The sequence below is a fragment of the Pan troglodytes genome, chromosome 10, assembly GCF_028858775.2.
Source record: "Pan troglodytes isolate AG18354 chromosome 10, NHGRI_mPanTro3-v2.0_pri, whole genome shotgun sequence".
Taxonomy (NCBI): Eukaryota; Metazoa; Chordata; class Mammalia; order Primates; family Hominidae; genus Pan; species Pan troglodytes.
The window spans coordinates 17,160,921-17,181,808 of NC_072408.2; the positions used below are offsets into that span (position 1 = coordinate 17,160,921).

The 20,888-nt window shown below is 35.2% G+C and overlaps 1 protein-coding gene across 2 annotated transcripts in view; it reads left to right on the top strand.

Annotated features, from left to right (window-relative positions):
• The window catches only part of CLEC9A (C-type lectin domain containing 9A), a 35,491-nt gene extending 18,081 nt beyond the window's left edge, over window positions 1-17,410 (top strand). Inside the window, exons 3-9 of one of the 2 annotated variants that reach the window (XM_016922958.3) lie at window positions 3,064-3,167; window positions 3,721-3,851; window positions 5,338-5,418; window positions 12,189-12,335; window positions 14,117-14,268; window positions 15,794-15,915; window positions 16,880-17,410. In XM_016922958.3, coding sequence (XP_016778447.3) covers window positions 3,761-3,851; window positions 5,338-5,418; window positions 12,189-12,335; window positions 14,117-14,268; window positions 15,794-15,915; window positions 16,880-17,012 — 726 coding nt within the window. In that variant the 5' untranslated portion in view covers window positions 3,064-3,167; window positions 3,721-3,760 and the 3' untranslated portion in view covers window positions 17,013-17,410. Of the gene's footprint in view, window positions 1-3,063; window positions 3,168-3,215; window positions 3,852-5,337; window positions 5,419-12,188; window positions 12,336-14,116; window positions 14,269-15,793; window positions 15,916-16,879 lie in introns of those variants that run through there. The other variant, XM_063786330.1, reaches the window with a different exon arrangement.
• The last annotated feature ends 3,478 nt before the right edge of the window (window positions 17,411-20,888 follow it).

Here is a 20,888-nt window from a genome sequence, read left to right on the forward strand (position 1 = left end):
AGAATCACTATCCATGGCAGTGATAGCCTTATGAAATTTATTTCTTAAAGAATAAGACTTGAAAGTCAAAATTACTCCTTGATCCATTGGTTGCAGAAATGGAGGCTGTGTTAGCAGGAATGAAAACATTAATATCCTGGTACATCTTCATCGGAGCTCTAGAGTGAATAGAGGCATTGTCAATGAGCAGTAATATTTTGAGAGAAAAAAAGGTTTTTTTTTCTGAGCAATAGTTCTCAACAGTGAGCTTAAAATGCTCAGTAAACAATGCTATAAACAAATGTGCTGTCATCCAGACTTTGTTGTTTTACTTATAGAGAATAGGCAGGGTATATTTAGGATAATTCTTAAGGTCTCTAGGGCTTTTGAAATGATAATTGACTATTGGCTTTAACTTAAAGTCACCAGCTGCATTAGCCCCTAACAATAGAGTCAGCTTGTCCTTTGAAGCTTTCAAGCCTGCCATTGACTTTTCCTCTCCAGCTATAAAAGTCCTAGATGTCATCTTTCCAATACAAAGCTGTTTCACCTACACTAAAAATCTGTTGTTTAATGTAGCAACCTTCAATGATCTTAGCTTTATCTTCTGGATAACATTCTCCAGTTTCTAAATCAATATTTGCTGCTTCATCTTTCGTTTTTTTGTTAGAGATGGGTTCTTTCCTTAAACCTCATGGACCAACCTCTGCTAGCTTCCAATTTTTCTTCTACAACTTCCTTACCTCTCTCACTCATCACAGAATTGAAAAGAGTTAGGGCTTTGCTCTGAATTAGGCTTTGGCTTAAGAGAATGCTGTAATGGGCTTGATCTTCTATCTAGACCACTAAGCTTTCTCCATATTAGCAATAAGGCTATCTTGCTTTCTTATTACTTGTATGTTCACTGGAGCAGCACTTTTAATTTCCTTCTAGAATGTTTCCTTTACATTCACAACTTGGCTAGCTGTTTTACATAATAAGCCTAGCTTTTGGTTTATCTTTGCTGTTGACATGTCTTCCTCACTAAACTTAATCATTTTTAACTTTTGATTTAAAGTGAGAGACATGCAACTCTTTCCCTCAACTCTTACAGGCCTTTGTAGCATTACTAATTGACCTATTTTTAATATTGTTAGGTCTCAGGGAATATAAGGAGGCTCAAGGAAAAGGTACAGAGATGATGGAACAGCCAGTTGGTGGAACAGTCAGAACATACACAGTATTTATTGATATTTATCAATTAAGTTAACCATCTTATATGGGTATATAGTTCATGGTGGGTCCCCCAAACAATTATAACAGTAACATCAAAGATCACCGTAACAGGTAATAATAATGAAAAGTTTTGAAATATTATGAGAATTACCAATATGTGACACAGAGGCATAAAGTAACCATATGTTGTTGGAAAAAATGGCACTGATAGGATTGCTTGACACAGAGTTGCCGCAAATCTTCACTTTTTAAAAAATGCAGTATCTGCAAAGCGCAATAATGCAAAGCTCAATAAAACAAGATATGCCTGTACTCTATACTAATGATAGTGCCTATTTCATTGAGCTATTGGTAATAATCAAAATAATTCATGTATAAGTTCTTGAAAATAGTACTCGAAATATAATTAGCAATAAGTAAAGGTATGATTAAAAAGTACCTTTCTAAATCAAAAGTAATAAAAGGAACATATTAGTCCTTCATTGGGAGAAGCCAATGGCTCCATACAATGAAATTTATCAGGGAATGTTCTATATTTGGGGAAAAGGAGTCTTTCTGAGCCTGATTTTTAGTGCTGATAAAATTTGAGAACAATTGGAAATTAATGACAACTTAAGCTTCTGTTACTGTGTTCCTAACATTAGTCTCAATGTACATTTGGTATGCTTATGATTTCTTCCTCTGTTTCTCCTCAAGATAGAAGTGATCCTACTTTAAGCCTATGTGGGATTAGGTTACATTAATTTTCAGATCCGAATCTCAGGTCACATGAGCATCATATAAAATATTGAAGAATGGGGCCAGGCACAGTGGTTCACGCCTATAATCCCAGCACTTTGGGAGGCCGAGGAAGGCGGATCACCTGAGGTCAGGAGTTTGAGACCAGCCTGGCCAACATAGTGAAACCCTGTCTCTACTAAAAATACAAAAATTAGCCGGGCGTGGTGGCGGGTGCCTGTCATCCCAGCTACTTGGGAAGCTGAGGCAGGAGAATTGCTCGAACCCAGGAGGCAGAGGTTGCAGTGACCCGAGATAGGGCCACAGCACTCCAGCCTGGGCGACAAGAGTGAAACTCTGTCTAAAAAAAAAAAAAAAAAAAGAATAAATAAATTAAATAAATAAAATTTGCTGGATATTCTCTTCAATTGCCCCTGGGGATTCTCTCAGTTCCAACCTGTGCTTTGAGAGGCTGAGCTCAAATGAACGCATTATCAGGGCAAACAAACTTGGCCCCTGGCTTCTAGTTAATTCAGCCAATAGAAGGCACTGGTGATCAGGGCTCTTGTCAGGCAGGTCATGCAGTTCCAATAAACATTTTCAACTTAATTCTTCAGGTGACCTGACAGCTTCCCAGTGCATATGTCACACCCCTTTTTGGTTCCCTTAACACTTCCTGAAACTTTATATACAGTCCTTTAATTAAATGCCCTTAGATTACCCCTTGAGTATGCCATTTGTTTCCTTCTGGGGGCCTGATTGCTAGGGAGAAGACTGATGAATCCAGTGAGATACTGAAACAAAAGTAAACAGTGTAATTTTGCATATTATTGGGACTCATAGACTATATTACTTAGACATAACCTTTGGCCATAAAGATAAGTGGTCAAATGATGAATGATGATTAAAGTCTCAAATTTCTGATGCTATAGTCGCAAGATGTGGCAGAAACGCTAAATAATTCATGCTTTCCTTCTAGAGTGAAGTGGTCATCAAGAGCTTGCTGTGCAGGCAAAAAATACATTTTTCAAGCTCAAACCTTATGTCCAAAAGTGGGCATGCCTTTGGTGGATGTGAATGTGAGACATGCTATTCTAGGTTATAGCTTTCAAGAGCAGGTGTGGATTCATCACCTTCTCTTTTCTTTTCCAGTGGATAGAAGTCAAGGGCTCCAATGTCTCCCAAGACGAAAGAATCCCAAGTCTCATTTGGAGGAATGCTATCACTAACTAGGATTCCTGGAGCTAAAACATTATGTAAGATACAAACTTTTATTGTGTTAAGTACTGATATTTTGAGGTTTATTTATCACAGTAAGTAGCATTACACTAACAGATATACAGTATGTGAATTTATTTTAAGGTTGAAATCCCTTCCTAGGTTTGTTGTTTAAGGCTACCCAGTGATCTCCCACCCTTTACACCGTGGTTTGCCCAATGTGAGTTATCTTTATATCTTCACTATCTAGGTCACCCCACGCTTCATCTCCTATACCAAATGCAAGTGCGTTCTTTGCACTTACATCTTTTTCTTCTGAACTCACTGCTATCACCTTCAACATCTGCTACATTTTGGAAACCGGATAAAAAAATGTTCTATCATTGGCCATTCTAAATTCAGTTCTCTCTCATTTCCTTTTTCACCAAGTTGTGTTTTGGCTTAGACTTCATAAACTTCCACTTTCTGAATGAAGGTGCATCTATTCTACTCCTTAAACACAAACATATTTTCCCACTACTGTGAAAATGTAACCAATTTCAGTTCTTACACCAACCTGCTCCAAACCACAAGAGGAGTTATTTGTTCCAGCCTCCTGTGTGGACTGCTTTCCTATCAAAGCACCTCAGACATGCACGAGGAAGAAATATACACCTCTCTTCAGTGGGATAGCCCAGCACCAGACACTTACCAGAAATGTCTGTCTTCCAACAAATGTTCAGGTAACCAGTTCTAACTATTTTGTGTGAGACTTTAGAGTTCATTTTTTTTTTTTTCTGCTCTATCATGAGGCCAAGATGTTTATTCTAATCTGAGATAATCTACCTAAGGGTACTGTAATGTCCGTGAAATGCTAATGAAGTGGAGAAGGATTAAGTAAAGGTGAAAAATAAAAAGAGCAATAAACTTGATAAATGTGCGGAACTGTTTTTTCCTCTGCCTCTCTAGAAAAGAAAAGGAATACCTAGATTTGGGAAATACGTGAAAAAATACAACTTTAATTAATTGAACTCCTATTAAAACATTCTGCAAATTATCTGATAAATACTAAGAAATAAAAAAGAGAAAACATAGGTTGAAAAACTGGCAAGATCTCATTGGCCTAGAATTGTTGGCTATAGTGATTAGTTCTGTCTGTATCATTTAATATCTATATTAATTCCTGTCTGCTGGTGTAACCAATCACACAGACTTAGGGGATTAATAGAACGTAAATTTATTATCTTAGGGCTCTAGATGTCACAAGTTGAAATGGATTTCAATGGGCTGAAACCAAGGTGTTGGCAGGGATCGAGTGGAAGACTCTATCCCTTGTCTTTTCTGGTTTCTAGAGCTGGATTTATTGCTTTCCTTGGCTCATGGACCCTTCTTCTGTCTTGAAAGCCAACAACATAACCTCTTTAAATGTTTCTCAGCCTCCATTATCATGCCATGCTCTGTCCCTCCAATATCCTACCTCTCATTTAAAAGGGATCCAGATAATTCAGGCTAATCTTCCCATCCCAAATCCTTAACTTAATGACATCTTCAAAGTCCCTTTTCCACATAAGGTAACTCACAAGTCCCAGGAATTATGACACTGGCATGTTAGGCAGGGGCATTTCTCTGCCTATCACAATATTCAAAGATAAATTTTAACTATTTTTCTCTGATTAGTGTTTTGAATACAAAAAATCACATATTCCTTTTTTTTTCCCTCTCTGCAGGGTTGTAAAATTACCTTGGAAAACTTGTTCGTCTTCCAAAAAATGTATATTTAAAAGTATATATTTAAAATGTGTATCTTTCTTTTCTTTAATCATGTTCAAGTAACACTGAAGAGATGGGGAGATGTGAGACAGCATTTTTTATCTCAAAACATAAAGCCAGCATTTGGCTTGGGGGAATCTCTAAAAGATTGTTGGAAAAGAATACATATAATTAGTTTGTAAGGTGTGACATCAAAGATAAGGATAACAGAAGTATACTATTAAATCTACTTAATTTGGCAGTATCCATATCACATATATTCCAAGTTATGAGTTGTATTTCAGTGCATTTGAGCAAAGGTTCTCTTTTTCCTTTTCTTTTACACATCCCAGGCCCCAACAACTCTCAGTAGAAATGCCAATGTTAATTCCTTCTTTTACTCAATCTCAATCTATCCTTGCCCCGTCTTTTTTATCTGCTTTCTCTAACTCGGTATCATTTTTCCTATTCCGTGGTTAGGAGCATGCTGTCTTGTGATGGTGATTTCATGTGTTTTCTGCATGGGATTATTAACAGCATCCATTTTCTTGGGCGTCAAGTGTAAGTACTAAAAGATATTTTCAAAATATGTATATCATTATATATAAAACTTCATAATTTATAAATGGATGGAAAATCAATTCATATGTGAATGCACATAAATGATATAAAATAATGGCCTCAAATTTCAATCATTTGATAGAACTCTCTGAGCACTTGGATGCCACTGATAACTTTCAATGATCTATTGCATGTTTTTTAACTCAAATCATGTGCTATAGGTCTCTGGGAGAAACAATGAAAATAATAACATATTCTGATTCCATTTGTGAGTCATGTTAACATGCTAAAGCATGCAATTTGAAAGATTTCACATTCTGCTTTTCTGTTTCTAATATACATTTAAATTAAATTTGACTTTTAAATATTATTTATATTAGGCAAGTTTCAATTTAAAATGTTTAATGCAAACCTGAGAGCTTCGTTCGACCACATTTAACCACATTGCTTTTTAGTCCAAATAGAAGACATACTTTTATGTTTGGCAAGTGAAATTTTTATAAAATATAATAATTACAGAGCTTCAGATTCCAGAAAAAGAACAATGAACCTCTAACATCACTCATGCTAGCACTAAGAAAAATGTAGATGTTTCTTTCTTATATGCCTTTGCAAATCATATCTCTATCTAAAAGACATCAGCTGGAGAGGAAGAATTATGAACTCTGAGAATAAGGAAGGGAAAGGTTCAGATTTGCATTCACAAAGTATAGGAAGTTTGATCTTGCTTAGGTAATGTCATGAGCTTCATTTTCTGCTGGTTTTTAGAGGAACGTTTTAAGAATTGCCAAGAGCTTAATCAGTAATTGTTACTTCGTCTGTCTCCTCAAATAAAGTTTCACAGCTTAACAGAAATGTTAGAACTTCAAGACAACTTTCTTTTTCTCTATTTACTCTCTTTGGGTCTTATTAAAAAATACATATTTTAGGCAAATGTGAGTTCGCTTTTTAAGAAGCACACATATTAAATACCTGTGGAAACAATTTATATTTAAAAGACCAGTTCAGTCAATTAACATCTAATAATCCACCTTCTTCTGTAAAAATTGAGGACTTTAAATGACACATTGCCAAACTTCATTGTAACTCTACAATATAAGAATCCATATTTAAGTTGCGTTGCAAATATCAAAAAATATTCTTTAAATGTTAATTCTATATAATGAATTTCAATGTTATTTTACAAATGATAATGATTTGGGGTAATAAGATTTTAAAACTTAACATATAAAATCATTTCCAATTACAAACAAAATTAACTGAAGATGCAACATCTTGAAGCACTGTTGTCAAGTGAATGGGATATATAATTTGGTTTTTATATAAACATAAATCTATAGTCTCCAATTGCCAAATATTTTGTCTACTATATAGACAAAATCATATACTACATAATAAGGATGATTATAAAAGTACACTTTAGGCCAGGCGTGGTGGCTCATGCCTGTAATCCCAGCACTTTGGGAGGCCGAGGTGGGCGGATTGCCTGAGGTCAGGAGTTCAAGACCAGTCTGGCCAACATGGTGAAACATCATCTCTACTAAAAATGCGAAAAAATTAGCCAGAAGTGGTGGGGTGCGCCTGTAATCCTAGCTACTCCAGAGGCTGAGGAAGGGGAATTGCTTGAACCGGGTAGGTGGAGGTTGCAGTGAGCCAAGATTGTACCACTGCACTCCAGCCTGGGTGACAGAGTGAGACTCTGTCTCACAAAAAAAAAAAAAAAAAGATACACTCTACATTTTCCATGTTGTCAAAAGATTTGCTGTTCAGTGTATACCTAAGTGTCTTCTCCATCTAGTAAATGAAATCTCTTTATATGAAACCTATAAATCATGTTCCTAAGATAGTGAATTATTTTAAACTGTATTAATTGTGACCCAGCAGTACTACTTTTGGAAATTGTTCCTATAGATAAACCTGCAATTTAACAATAGGGGAAAAGCCTCAAATACCCACCACATTGATAAGAGACCATGTTAATAAATAATGGTACATCATCTATACAATAGAATACCTTGAAGCAAGAACAACAAAAGAAAGAAGAAACACTTCTGTATGTAAAGTGCAAAAAAGCAGCATTTAAAACCTGGCTGATGAGATCAATTGTACCCCAAACATCAGCATCATGTACCTGAGTAACAAACCTGCACATGTACCCCCTGAATCTAAATAAAAGCTGAAATTATTTTTTAAATGTATATGCTATGTTACAGTTTGATTAAGAATGAACATTTTCTTGAATTTAAACAAACAATGGAAGGTTATATAAGAAATACTAAAAGTGAGGGCAAGAAGAGTGAGATAAATAGTGACGATGAGGAGAAAAAGATATTTCAATGTTTACTTTTTGGATTTTTTTAAATGTTTTAATGCTATGAATGTAGTATATATTTAAAAAATGTTAACTCCCCAAACACAAATTGTATGAAGAAAATGTTACTTTAATGAGGATAAAAGAAACATAGCCAGAAAACCATGTGCTTAAGACTTCCAGTAATTTCTAGAAAATTCTTACAAATAAAAGTTTTTGCTTTTCTAATTTTGTCTTACTAGCTAAAAATATATACTTACAAAACTTAAATATCACTGTACAGGCATAAAGTATATTTTCCTTTAGCTTTTGTTCTAGTGACTATTAATTTTTACTGTTGTTGTTTTTAAATTTATAATTTGCCTGGGTCTTCTTATACATTTTTAACACTTAAGGCTTTAAAAAAATAAAACCAGTTACCATAATAAAACTGTTGTGTTAAGCAATAAGCAGCTTCTTCATGTGAAACATTCTGTTCAATAACTAATTACTTGTCCCAGCTAGTTACAGATTATGTTATAGCCAGTAGGCTTTGAGTTACAAAAGTCATGTTTATTTTTTAATAAATATTACATTTTGATTATGTTCCATTTTAAATTAAAATGTTACATCCAATTTTCTTTATGAAAACTTGCATTGCAAGACAAATATGAAAACATATTTAAATTATATACATATATATATTTTAAATAGGACCATGTGTCTGACAAAAAGTAGTAAATGAAAACTATAACCTTTTATTTAAAAGTATCATAACATGAACATAATGAAAGTGCTAATTACAAATTGCTCATATATATTACTAAAGGCCAGTACCTGACAATAGAAGGACTGGTAAAATTAATTATGTCATATTTATATAAAAGAACACAATGCCATTATTTAAAGAATTCTTCTAGAACCATTGTTATTGTTTTGGGAATATGGTTATGCAATATTTTCTCACGAAAGAAGCAGATTTCTAAAAAGACATTTATATAAAAATATGGTTTTCTAAAGGTTGTATATAAAATACTTTTCTATATACATACATAGAAAAGAGTTTCAATAGATATAAACCAAATACTAATGGCCATTATTTGAGTGGTAGTTTTCAAAGTAAGTAGACTTAACTTTAATTTTCTTCCTACTATTTCACATTTTCTAATTTTTCTACCACATTATTTATGCCATTAATTTTTGTATTAAAAAATCTATAGTTCAAAATATTTTCTAACAAATCAGCTTTTTAATTTGTTTTTACTGTTCATTTTCTTAATTCATCAATTAGGTATAATGTATGATATCATATAACAAATAATTTTATTTGGGGGGCGTTAAAAGTATTTTGTTTTTTTTCCCCAGGTAATTATATTGTTTTGTCTTTATTCCTCATTGCAGATTTATTACAACTTCAACCCCAATAAAGGTGCTATATTTTGCTTCCCATTTAGGGTAAAACTCTGAAGAGAAGTCTCATTTCCCTTTCTCCAGTTTTATTACAGTTTCATATAGTATAAGCTGTTCAGACAGTAATAAACAACAGCTTCTATGATATAGCTAATCTAAAAAGGTATCTAAATATAAAATTTTAGAATTATATCTTGAATCTAAGAAGAAAATTATTATTTCTCAATGTCTAAACATGCCAGATTATTAATAGGATAAAAATCAGAGCATCACTCTTCTACACTTGACTCTGGTTAGATCCATCATTTTGCTAAAAAGAGAGAAAAAGATCCAAGCAGCTGATAGCCTGGGTTTTTGTTAACTATCCACCGATGGACAGGGCATAAACATCTGCTTTCTCTAGTCCATGGCTTTTGATTTCCGGCATTTTCTTCTCAGCAGCAATGTTGATAAGTAAAACAGATCAGAATATGTAGATATGTAAATGTTTTCTTTTTCTTTTCTTGCTCTGTTGCCCAGGCCGGAGTGCGGAGTGCGGAGTGCAGGGTTATGATCTCACCTCACTGCAACCTCTGCCTTCTGGGTTCAAGTGCCTCTCCTGTCTCAGCTTCCTGAGTAGCTGGGATTACATGCGCACACCACCACACCCAGCTAATTTTTGTATTCTTAGTAGAGACGAGGCTTTGCCATGTTGGCCATGGTGGTCTCGAACTCCTGACCTCAAGTGAGCCACCCCCCTCAGCCTCCCAAAGTGCTGGGAGCACAGGCGAGAGCCACCACGCCCAGCCTGTCTTGGTCAGATGATTTTTGTGTGTGATCGTGGTTACCTCCGTTTTGTGGTTAAAAATATGAAAATAATTTTACAGATTTGCCCATTTGTTCTCCTCTTTTGTTGTTCTATTTCTCTCTAAAAGAGGATTTTTAATCCTAAAGGTCTGGCTGACACGCATAGGTGTTTTTATTTGTTTTTTAATTCACTAATTAATTTTTCTTGATGCCATTCTCTCTATACAATATGTCTATTCAATAACCACAATCTAATAATGATTAACATATCATAAACTTATTTTAAACCAATTATATAACTGAGTAGAATCAATTTACCTGATTTCAAAACCTGTATGAATTAAAGCTAGGTGTATTAGTCGACAAAAAGACAGATATAAAATACAATAAAGAATCCAGAAACAGACTCATACAAATATACCCAAATGATTTTGTCAGCAGTGCAAATCAATTGAAAGAAGGAGGATAGCCTTTTCAACAAATGGTGCTGGAGAAATTAGACATCCATAGGAAAGAAAAAAAGAAAAAGAAAATAAGCCTAAGTCTTCAACCTTACACAAAAATTAAAAGTTAACTCAAAATAGACCACAGTCTTAAAAGTAGAGCATAAAACTGTAAAACTTTCAGAAAACATAGGACAAAATCTTCAGAATCTAAAGGTAGGCAAATAATTCTTAGACTTACATTAAAAAATGATTAATGAAAGGAAAAGCTGGTAAGCTGGATGGACCTCATCAAAATAAAACATACATATTCTGCAAAAGACACTAGGAAGAGGGTAAAAAGACATGTGTTACAGGCCAGGTATGGTGGCTCATGCCTATAATCCCAGCACTTTGGGATTCCTTGAGCCCAGGAGTTCAAGACCATCCTGAGCAAGAAGGTGAGACCCCATCTCTACAAAAATAAATAAGTAAATAAAAGCCAAGTTACAGACTGGGAATAAATAGTTGTAAATCAATATCTGACAAAGGATTAGAACCTAGAATGTACAAAGAACTCTCTAGTTAGTAAAAAACTAGACCATCCAACGAGAAAATGGCAAAAAGACATGAAAAGACATTTCACCAGAGAGAATATACAGATGTCAAATAAGCACAAGAAAAGATGTTCAATGTCATTAGCCATTAAGGAAATGCAAATTAAAACTACAGTGAGATATTACTACATACATAATCAGAATGGCTAAAATAACAATAAGTGACAACATCAAATGCTTGTCAAGCTGCAGAGAAAGCGGATCACTCACTCATTCCTGGTGGAAATATAATATGCTGTAGCCACTCTGGAAAATAGCGTAGCAGTTTCTTAAAAATCTAAACTTCACACTTCCTTAAAACACAACAGTTGCACTCTTGAGCATATACCTCATAGAAATGAAAATTTATGTTCACGCAAATCCTGTACATGAGTGCTTATAGTAGCTCTATTTGTAATGACTAAAACCTGAAAACTACCTGGATGTCCTTCAGTGGATGAACAGTTAAACTAGTAGTGGTAATTCATATCATGGAATTCTACTCAACAATACAAAATAGGTGAACTATTTATTTAAACAACAATCTGCATGAGTCTCCAGAGGATTATTTTGAGGGAAAGAAGCAAATAGCAAAAGGTTACATACTGTAAGATAGCATTTATATGTCATTTATGTGATAAAATAGAAAAGGAACACAAATTAGTGATTGCCAGGAGTGAACAAGGGGTGAAGGCAAGAGGGAAGTGGGTGTACTTATAAAAGGGCAAGGACAGATCCTGATGGTAGTGGAGGAGCCGAGTATCTTGATTGTATCAATGTCAATATCCTGGTTGTGCTATTGAACTAAATTTTGCATGTCTATGTACTGATATGGAACTGAGTTCAAATATGCATGTTAATGATAAAACAAAAGGTGCAAAACCATGTAAATGTATTGTTACCATTTGTGTTAAGGGGAGAGAGCGAGTTTTATATTCATTTGCCTTCATTTGTAAAGTTTCTTTTTGTTTTATCTTATGTGTAATATTCAAAAGCTCCCAAATAATAAAATATAAATTGGTAAATCTGGTTGTTTGGGGGTAGTAAAATCAAGCAAATTAAAAATGGGTGCAAAGAGACATTTTGTTCCACGTCCTTTGTAGTGTTTGATTCTTGTACAATGTAAATTTTAAGCAAAAACCTAAAATAATACAAATTCAAGTCTCAAAAATAACAGTAATTTGTACTTGTCTTTAGTCTGTGTTGAAGGATTATTTTGCTATAAAATGTCAGGATTTTATTAGGAATGATTGCTGTCACGTGAAGTGTTGCAGGTGTCCACCATTGCGATGCAGCAGCAAGAAAAACTCATCCAACAAGAGAGGGCACTGCTAAACTTTACAGAATGGAAGAGAAGCTGTGCCCTTCAGATGAAATATTGCCAAGCCTTCATGCAAAACTCATTAAGTTCAGGTAATGGATAAAAATCAGTTTCCACTGTATACATCTAAATATATACACCAATACCTGAAAAGAAACAGTGACACACATTTTGTTCTCTGCAAAACTGTTAGGATTTTATAATAAGAGTGACATAATTTTGGTCACTCTTCAGTTCAATCTTATTTATAATATCCAATACTACGTGGAAGCACTAGGGATCCAAAAGAATGCAACTAAAGGAAATGTACGGTCAAATGCCAAAGAGGTGTGTGTGCAATTAGTAGGTCAGATTAAAAAAATACATGCACAAAAAAAAATCGTTTTATCCAGCCATTCAAATTTGTAAGGATGTTTTAATTCTAGCTCCAAATTTCCCAATATATTTAGTTTAGATATTGTTTTAGATTCAAGTTTAGATAGCTTTGAGCAAAAAAATTCATTTTGAAAATGAGAGTATTTACCACAAAATTCTTTTACGATGCAGGACCTAGCTCTTTTTTAAAATTCTATGAAGTTACTCCAGTTTAATCTTTTATATGCTTTACAAGCATTTTAAACCTAATGCAGAGTCTATTTCTACCTGTCGTATAGTTTGTCATGTATTCTATGCTTGGCATTTCATAATGCTTGTACATATAGTTTAGAGAATTAACTTTCCTAGACTGGATACCATTTACGTAATTGCCAATGAGAGAAGTCAAACATCAACCATAGTTCCTTCTGATTAAAATTTAGTCGAGTGTTTGAAGGATCACTGTGTGCCCAACCATGTTTCTCTATGCAGCAGGCCATTGCAAACTCGAGTGAGGCCCACCTCTGAGCCATCAACCTTGAATAGAATAACAATATCCATTTTGGAGACGTACAAGTCCAACATGTTCTTCAACGCCACCAATACCATTGTCTACACTATTTATACTATAACAATGTTCAGGATATTGGTTGGCAGGGATTCCAAACAAAAGATATTGAAGAGCTTTAAACAACTTAACATCTGGCCCATGGAAGCTACTGATGAATTATTTCTTGGCCTAAATACAGGGACTGTCTAGAAACCAGAGTTGTGGAAGTTTCAGTGTCTTTCCTTCTATAAACCTGTGCCAGAAACACTTGGTCAAATTCTTGGTCTTTGGTTCCCCTTTTACACATTTGACCATCCTTCTTTTGTGACTATATTCCATCTTAAAACAGGTTCCATAAAACTGATTAAACATTAAGGCTTACTTCTTAGTTGTATCAGAGTCCTAAACTAAGCATATTGTTCATTTATGTTCTTCTCCAATTTTCCTCACCTGCATGTTTTCAAATCACTCCTTAAGGCAGACTACTTGTTCTCTCCATTATCTATAAAATATTTCCTTGTTTAGCTCTCAGAATTTAAACATAAATTCAGGGCTTATTATTCAATCCATCCAATGGTCCAGTACATTTCTGGCTAAATTGGGGCAGTAAGACTAACAGACATGAAACAATAAGCAAACAAGTGAAGACAATAAACGATGTGAATTCAAAGAAAGGAAAGATTGATAAAACCGGAATAATCAGATTATTATAGAAGAGAAAAAATTTAGTTAAATATATCCCAAAATTAATTTCATATTTAAGTTAAAGGCCCATTGCAGATAGAAATTATTACATGAATCTTACTATATTGAGCCTCAGAGAAGCTGAAATTGGTAAGTGCTACATCATGTGGACCATTACGTTATGAGATTCAGCCTCACTGAGGGTGAGGCAAGGGGCTTTTTGGAGGGATATATGTTGTTAATATTTTACAATAAGATACTAAAGTAAAATGTTTATATTCAAAGCCCATAACAGCAGTCCTTGTCCAAACAATTGGATTCAGAACAGAGAAAGTTGTTACTATGTCTCTGAAATTTGGAGCATTTGGCACACCAGTCAAGAGAATTGTTTAAAGGAAGGTTCCACGCTGCTACAAATAGAGAGCAAAGAAGAAATGGTAAACACTGTTTTGTGGTCTCATGTTATTCTGAAAATATCATTTTACTTATTAAAAGAAATCCCTCATTCTCATAAGACAAAATTCCTTAATATTCTGTAACAGCAGTATAATTGTAAAAATAAAGGTAAAAGAAACAAAGTTGGAATCTGTATTTTTTGTTTTCTTTTTAATGGGAAAACATAAAAACAGGATGGTTATCTGAAATCGAGAAGAATATGTTTGTTCTATGTCCTTGGTTAATTAAAAAGAGGAGGGAATAAGGAGAATACTATTTCGTAGCATGATAATCCACTTCAAGATATACATATATTATAGTTGCAGATATGTTTTAAGTGTATTATTTTCAATGCTGTAGGCAAATATAGTAACCTATAATAATCTTGTAATTATCAAGAAAAAACAGAAGTATAAAAACTGAAGTGGTGCCATGAAATAAATAGGTCTTGAAAAATACAAGTATCTGCTAAATGAAATGTTTAATTAGCATAAAACCTAGTTTACCAATATCTTAACAAGTGAATAGGCTGGGCGGGGTGGCTCACACCTGTAATCCCAGCATTTTGGGAGGCCAAGGTGGGTGGATCACCTGAGTTCAAGGCCAGCCTGGCCAACACGGTGAAACCCTGTCTCTACTAAAAATACAAAAATTAGGCGGGGATGGTGGTGGGAGCCTGTAATTCCAGCTACGTGGGAGGCTGAGGCAGGAGAATTACTTGAACCCAGGAGGTGGAGGTTTGCAATGAGCCGAGATTCAGCCATTGCACTCCAGCTTGGGCAACAAAAGCAAAACTCCATCTCAAAAAAATAATAATAATAAAATAAAACAAGTGAACAATAAGATGTTGCCTTGAATTCATTCTACCCACAAATATATGAAATAGAATGCAAAATTGCACATTTTTGGCCCTATAAAAAATGTATACCTGCTATATTCAGTAATTAGATGAAGTTCATTTCAACAAAAATCATGAGAAAATAATTTGTTAAGGATATGCAGTAAACCAAGAACATTTGAAGTAAATTATTACAGTTGTAGGTGCAAAAAGTTATTTTATGTGCAAATTTGATGACACAAATTAGAAATGCTTCTTCTAACCGAACGTGCTCATAGTTAAGTTGCTCCTGGAATCTCATGAACTATTTTTCTACATCGACGTATACTGAGAAAGACTATTCTATGTGGTCTATGATGTCAAGAATATTTTTATTTTTGATAACGAAGATTCAGTATAACACTTTCTTTTTTTGACGTATACTACCTGCCAGGCTCTGAATATGTTGAAACTTTTAAAACCCCAGTTGCCTATTTTTTTCATAGTTTTTAACACCACATGGGTCCATACAGCAATAGAAAATAGTCTAAAAAATGTATCTGCACTTTTTTATAATACTCCCTTCTCTCCTTTTCCAGATTTCAAGTTCCCATTAATTTCTAGCTAGGCAAAATGTCACACTTTATATTTCACTAGAGTTTTGTTTGTTTGTTTTTCTCATTTCACAGTTCAATTTTTGTCTCTTATAGGATTTTATCACTGGCAGTTTGAGAAAGATTAAAGGAAGCTATGATTACTGGGTGGGGTTGTCTCAGGATGGACACAGCGGACGCTGGCTTTGGCAAGATGGCTCCTCTCCTTCTCCTGGCCTGTAAGTCTCTGAGTGAAATGCTACAAGAAAAGTTAGAAACATGAGGGAATTCAAAAGTTTATTTTACCTTGTACCATGAATTTTCTCCAAGGGACAAGCAGCATGATAATGTTACAGGCGGCTAATTGGGATTAAAGCTAACAAAATTAAGAGTAGCTTCATGCCTTCTAAGTCTCTCTCCTTCCCAGCCCTGCTTCTATTATCTTTTTTTTTTTTTTTTTTTTTTTTGAGACGGAGTCTCGCTCTGTCGCCCAGGCTGGAGTGCAGTGGCGCGATCTCGGCTCACTGCAAGCTCCGCCTCCCGGGTTCACGCCATTCTCCTGCCTCAGCCTCCCGAGTAGCTGGGACTACAGGCGCCCGCTACCACGCCCGGCTAATTTTTTTGTATTTTTAGTAGAGACGGGGTTTCACCGTGTTAGCCAGGATGGTCTCGATCTCCTGACCTCGTGATCCGCCCGCCTCGGCCTCCCAAAGTGCTGGGATTACAGGCGTGAGCCACCGCGCCCGGCCTCTTCTATTATCTTATAGAAAATTCACCTCACAATTTGAGTGTCTGATGAATAATATAATTATCAAGTGTGTTTCTTTTGTATCACATAATGTTTAGAGAATAACTATTCATTTCCACATTAAGCTTTTCAGATGGCAGTGGGGAGATGGAGAAGCAGAATCAGGTGCCTTCATATTTTGAAAATTAAGAGTCAGCAAAGAGATTCTAATTTAGGGACTGTCTTTGGGTGTCTATGTTTTCTTTTTCTTTACATGCTGTTTTTGTTCAAATTATATTAACATTCTTTATTGAGAGAAAGAAGCAGTTACTGAAGAAGGAGGATGAAACCACCACAGGAAGTTGCTGTGTTAATACAAAACAAAACAAGCAGCTACACACCTCTCATTAGTTACCCTCAGGAGCATTTCTGAAACTCCCAAATCTAACCTCAGAAATGTTGACTTGCTTTTCCAGGTTGCCAGTAGAGAGATCCCAGTCAGCTAACCAAGTCTGTGGATACATGAAAAGCAATTCCCTTCTTTCGTCTAACTGCAGCACTTGGAAGTATTTTATCTGTGAGAAGTATGCGTTGAGATCCTCTGTCTGAAAGAAATTGTGTTCAAAGTGTTCTATTACACTGTTATTTGGAATATGCCATTGGAAAACCCACCCCCACCCCCCCAAAAAAAACAGAACAGTAAACCAAAATGTGGGCCATGAAATTAGCAACCTGGGACTCAATAATACACTTGGGAATATTCTTCCGCACTGTCCAGATTTCATTTGATGTTGTTCACATTGCAAGAGTAAAACTTATTTAGAGCTACAGAAGACAAAACCCTGAAGAGTTAAGAACAAACGCAAGGAAATAATTTTTATTGTTTAAAGCCCGGAATGACTGTAACTTTCACACAAGGTACGCATCTATGTTTTTGGGGGAGGTGATGTAGTTACAGCTGACTAATATTTTTAAAATAAATAAATAAATTTGGCCTTTAAAACTCACTGTCTGTGAGATCTTTCTATGCATTTTCTAGGCTTTCAGGCATTATGTTATCAGACTGATAGAAGAACAGAGATACGAATTTCCAAACTGGAAGAAAGGCAGACTTCTATCTGCAGCCTGTAAGACAATGTACTTTTTAAGATTTGATTTCTTCTAGAAAGATGAACTACTAGAAGTTGACATAAGCAGAAGGAATAGTCAGGATGCCAGGATCAGAATGTTCTCCAGAGAATTCTGTGAATTCCCTCTTTCCTCTCAATGACCATGCCTGGCATTCGCAAACCAAAGGGCTCATGGTCTGGTCCCTCAGGGTTAACACGCCAACACTTTTGATTACGTCTTTCAGTGCCTCGATTGCCTCATTGTAAAATAACAGCAGAACTTACTCCAAAATATTGTGTGAGGAGTAGACTGTAAATATATGTCAGTGCTGAGAATAGTCTTGCACAGAGTTGAACACTCTATCAGTGCTTGGTTTTGTTCTCTGGACTACATCACCAATCATCTCTACACATCAACCTTTATTTGTGCATCCCAGGCAAAAATGATCCCTTTTTTTGCTCCTGTTGGAGGGATATTCAGAAGTTAAAGTTTATGTGTAAAATGTCAGCAACTCTCTGGAGAGAATATCTGCTTTAAAGTTAATGGATTCTCCTCAAATAAATCTATAGACATTCTCTGCCCTAAGTCTGTAGATTCCCTGAAGCATGGACTATCTTATTCCCTAGAGACCATTAATAGCAAAGAACCTTGTGATCTATAGAAAGAACAGATTCTTTAATTATTATTATATTACTTGTTACCACTTACGTCCCTGCAAGAACGCCGTACCACATAGTAGGTTCTCAATAAATATTTGCTTAATTCAGTATAATTTTATTTAATTCTTCATTTCTCATAAAGAGGAGCTGAGATTCATTAGATTATCATCTTTTCTTCCTAAGCATAAAGGCATCACTTAAATATATAAAGTAAAAAAAAAACCTAATTCTCTGAGTCACTGGAAATCATTTAAATGAAACTAAATATCCTCTTACCTAAATGTCCTTTTACAATGGGTAAGGTTGTGTAAGGATGAGAAGAGCATGTTTTTGTTTATTTACCCTTGACCTAGAGTTTAAATGTGGGAGTTTAAGTAAAAGAGATTTTTCTCTAAGTTTCTGCGGAACCTGAAAAAGGAGAATAGCAGAGAAAACACAGCATATATTGTCTCCTGTGTTTGATTTTTACAGCTGACAGCTGGCAGCTGAATGTAATAACCTGGAATAAAGGAGAAACAATAGCGGAATTTACTAGCAAAGACTGTTTGCCTTAAAGATTCTTCAAAGTATTGTCATGGAACTATGTTTAGAGAAAGGATACGAAGCATTTATAATCATTGTTTAAGAAGTACAATAAAGCAAAAGGCAAACATCCTTCAGCTGATGTCATCCCGTAGTGTATGATGCAGTATTTTCAAATTAGAATTTATCTACAGCGCAGCTGACTTCAGCTCCTACAAATCTCCTCAGCAGCGATGCTACTTTCCGCACAGATGCTATAGTTGGGTGATTCTTCTCTGCAGGTTGCTTTTGGTCCAGGATACCAAGGCTTTTCAGATACAACACTGAGTATGCCAGTCTTATATCCTAGTCCCACCAACAATGAATTGGGCATCTTAGATCTCTTTCATTGAGTTCTAAGTTAGTCTTAAACAAACGAAAAGAAAACTAAAAATAAAACTATCCTGCAAATGTGAAGAGCTTTTGTTACCTGTTTGGTTAAAGTACATTAAATGTATAAAAAGTATACATAATAATAATAATATTGGTAGAATAATAGTAGATACTATTCGAGCCTAAAAATCTATTCATATAATGAAGCGTGTACAAAAGTCACACAGACTTTAAATCAGAGGATCCTGATTTGTTTGTAATCTTCAAATACTGTAAGAATCTCTCTACAGAGGAGTTGACTCCCAAATATTAAAGCTGGCCCGGAGACAACCTGCTAACCTACTAGACTTTTCTACCTTGTTCATAATGTGTTTGTATCCTCAAAATAAAAGCTCCCCATTACTCTTCTCACACTTCCTGCTGTTACAGGGCTCATGACCTGTTTCCTGTTGATAAACCCTGAAAGCTGGTTCAATATCCTCAGGAAAAGAAAGAGCTTATTGTGTACCGGGGATCTCAGCTCTACCAGGAAAGGCTGGGCTCCTCGTTTGACTGTTCCTGCAATTTCTTCAGAATTACATAAACAAGAACCTAGAAAGAAAAAAGTCTCCTCATCCAGAAAAACCAGTTCATACAGTGCCCCTCTCTGATTCTCAACTGGATATTGTTCTTAGCAAATCAGATTTTAAAATTCACTTTATCATTATTTCCTATTCTTAATATCACTTTTCTAAAGTGTGTAGTGAGAATGCTATGCTATACACTTTTTCTGTTGTTTTGAAATGTTTGTTCACATTGTGATCAATATTGTGAGTTTTGCTATAAAGACGAAGGGATTAAGGGGAAACATGAAGAATAAACTCAGGGAAGGAGCTGAAGTATGTCAAATGTATGCTATTTTTTCCTCCTCACAATCTAAAGTGACACTATCCCTTAGTCCCAGACTTGGAATGACATACCATTCAAAACTCACTCTAGGCAGCTAGACCCTTCACATCAATGGCACTTAAAGAGTGGCTTGTCATCCATCCCTGAGCTAGACTGCAGCCACATAGGATGCTAGGAGTCAAAACTTAAATGAGTGCATGTCTCTGTTTTACAGCTTAGTCCACAAAATCATTTGACTTCCTCCTATCAGTCATATTTTCTTTCTGTAGCAACAAGGCTTACATAACAATTGCTTAACTGCAGGCTTACTTCTCATTTCTTGTTATGTACCTATTATATGAACTACTTTCATCGAAAATCTGCACTCATCGTCAAAAATATTTGGTAATAAAATGCTTAGCTCCCCAAAGTAGGTGCCCTTCTACAATTTGTTCATAAATACAAATTTCCAAAGAAGTTTGTTGTTATTAATAAATCAAGTTTAGCCTAACGCTGCCTTTTTACGTATTTTAAGTTTAGCCTAAAGGATTCTCTGTACATAATGTCAACTATAACAAGTTGAGGGGTAAACAGACCCTAGTCTACACTTGTGCCAATCACTGTGCTTTGGCCAATCAAATGTAGCCAACTGTTTGAATTGTGTTCAAATAAGGCAAACTCCGAGCTGTAAGCAATCCAGCTTTTTCTGTACCTCACTTCCGTTTTCTTTACTACGTTTTCCTTTTTCTGTCCATAAATCTTCTTCCACCACATGGCTGCACTGGAGCCTCTGAGTCTACTCTGGCTCTGGAGGCTGCCTGATTTGTGAATGCGTCATTGCTCAATTAAACTCTTTTAAATTTAATTGAGCTGAAGTTTTTTTCTTTTTAACATTGCTTATGCATGTGTGTGTGCGCCCCTATATTTAAAAATAAATCACTAGATCCTTTAAAAA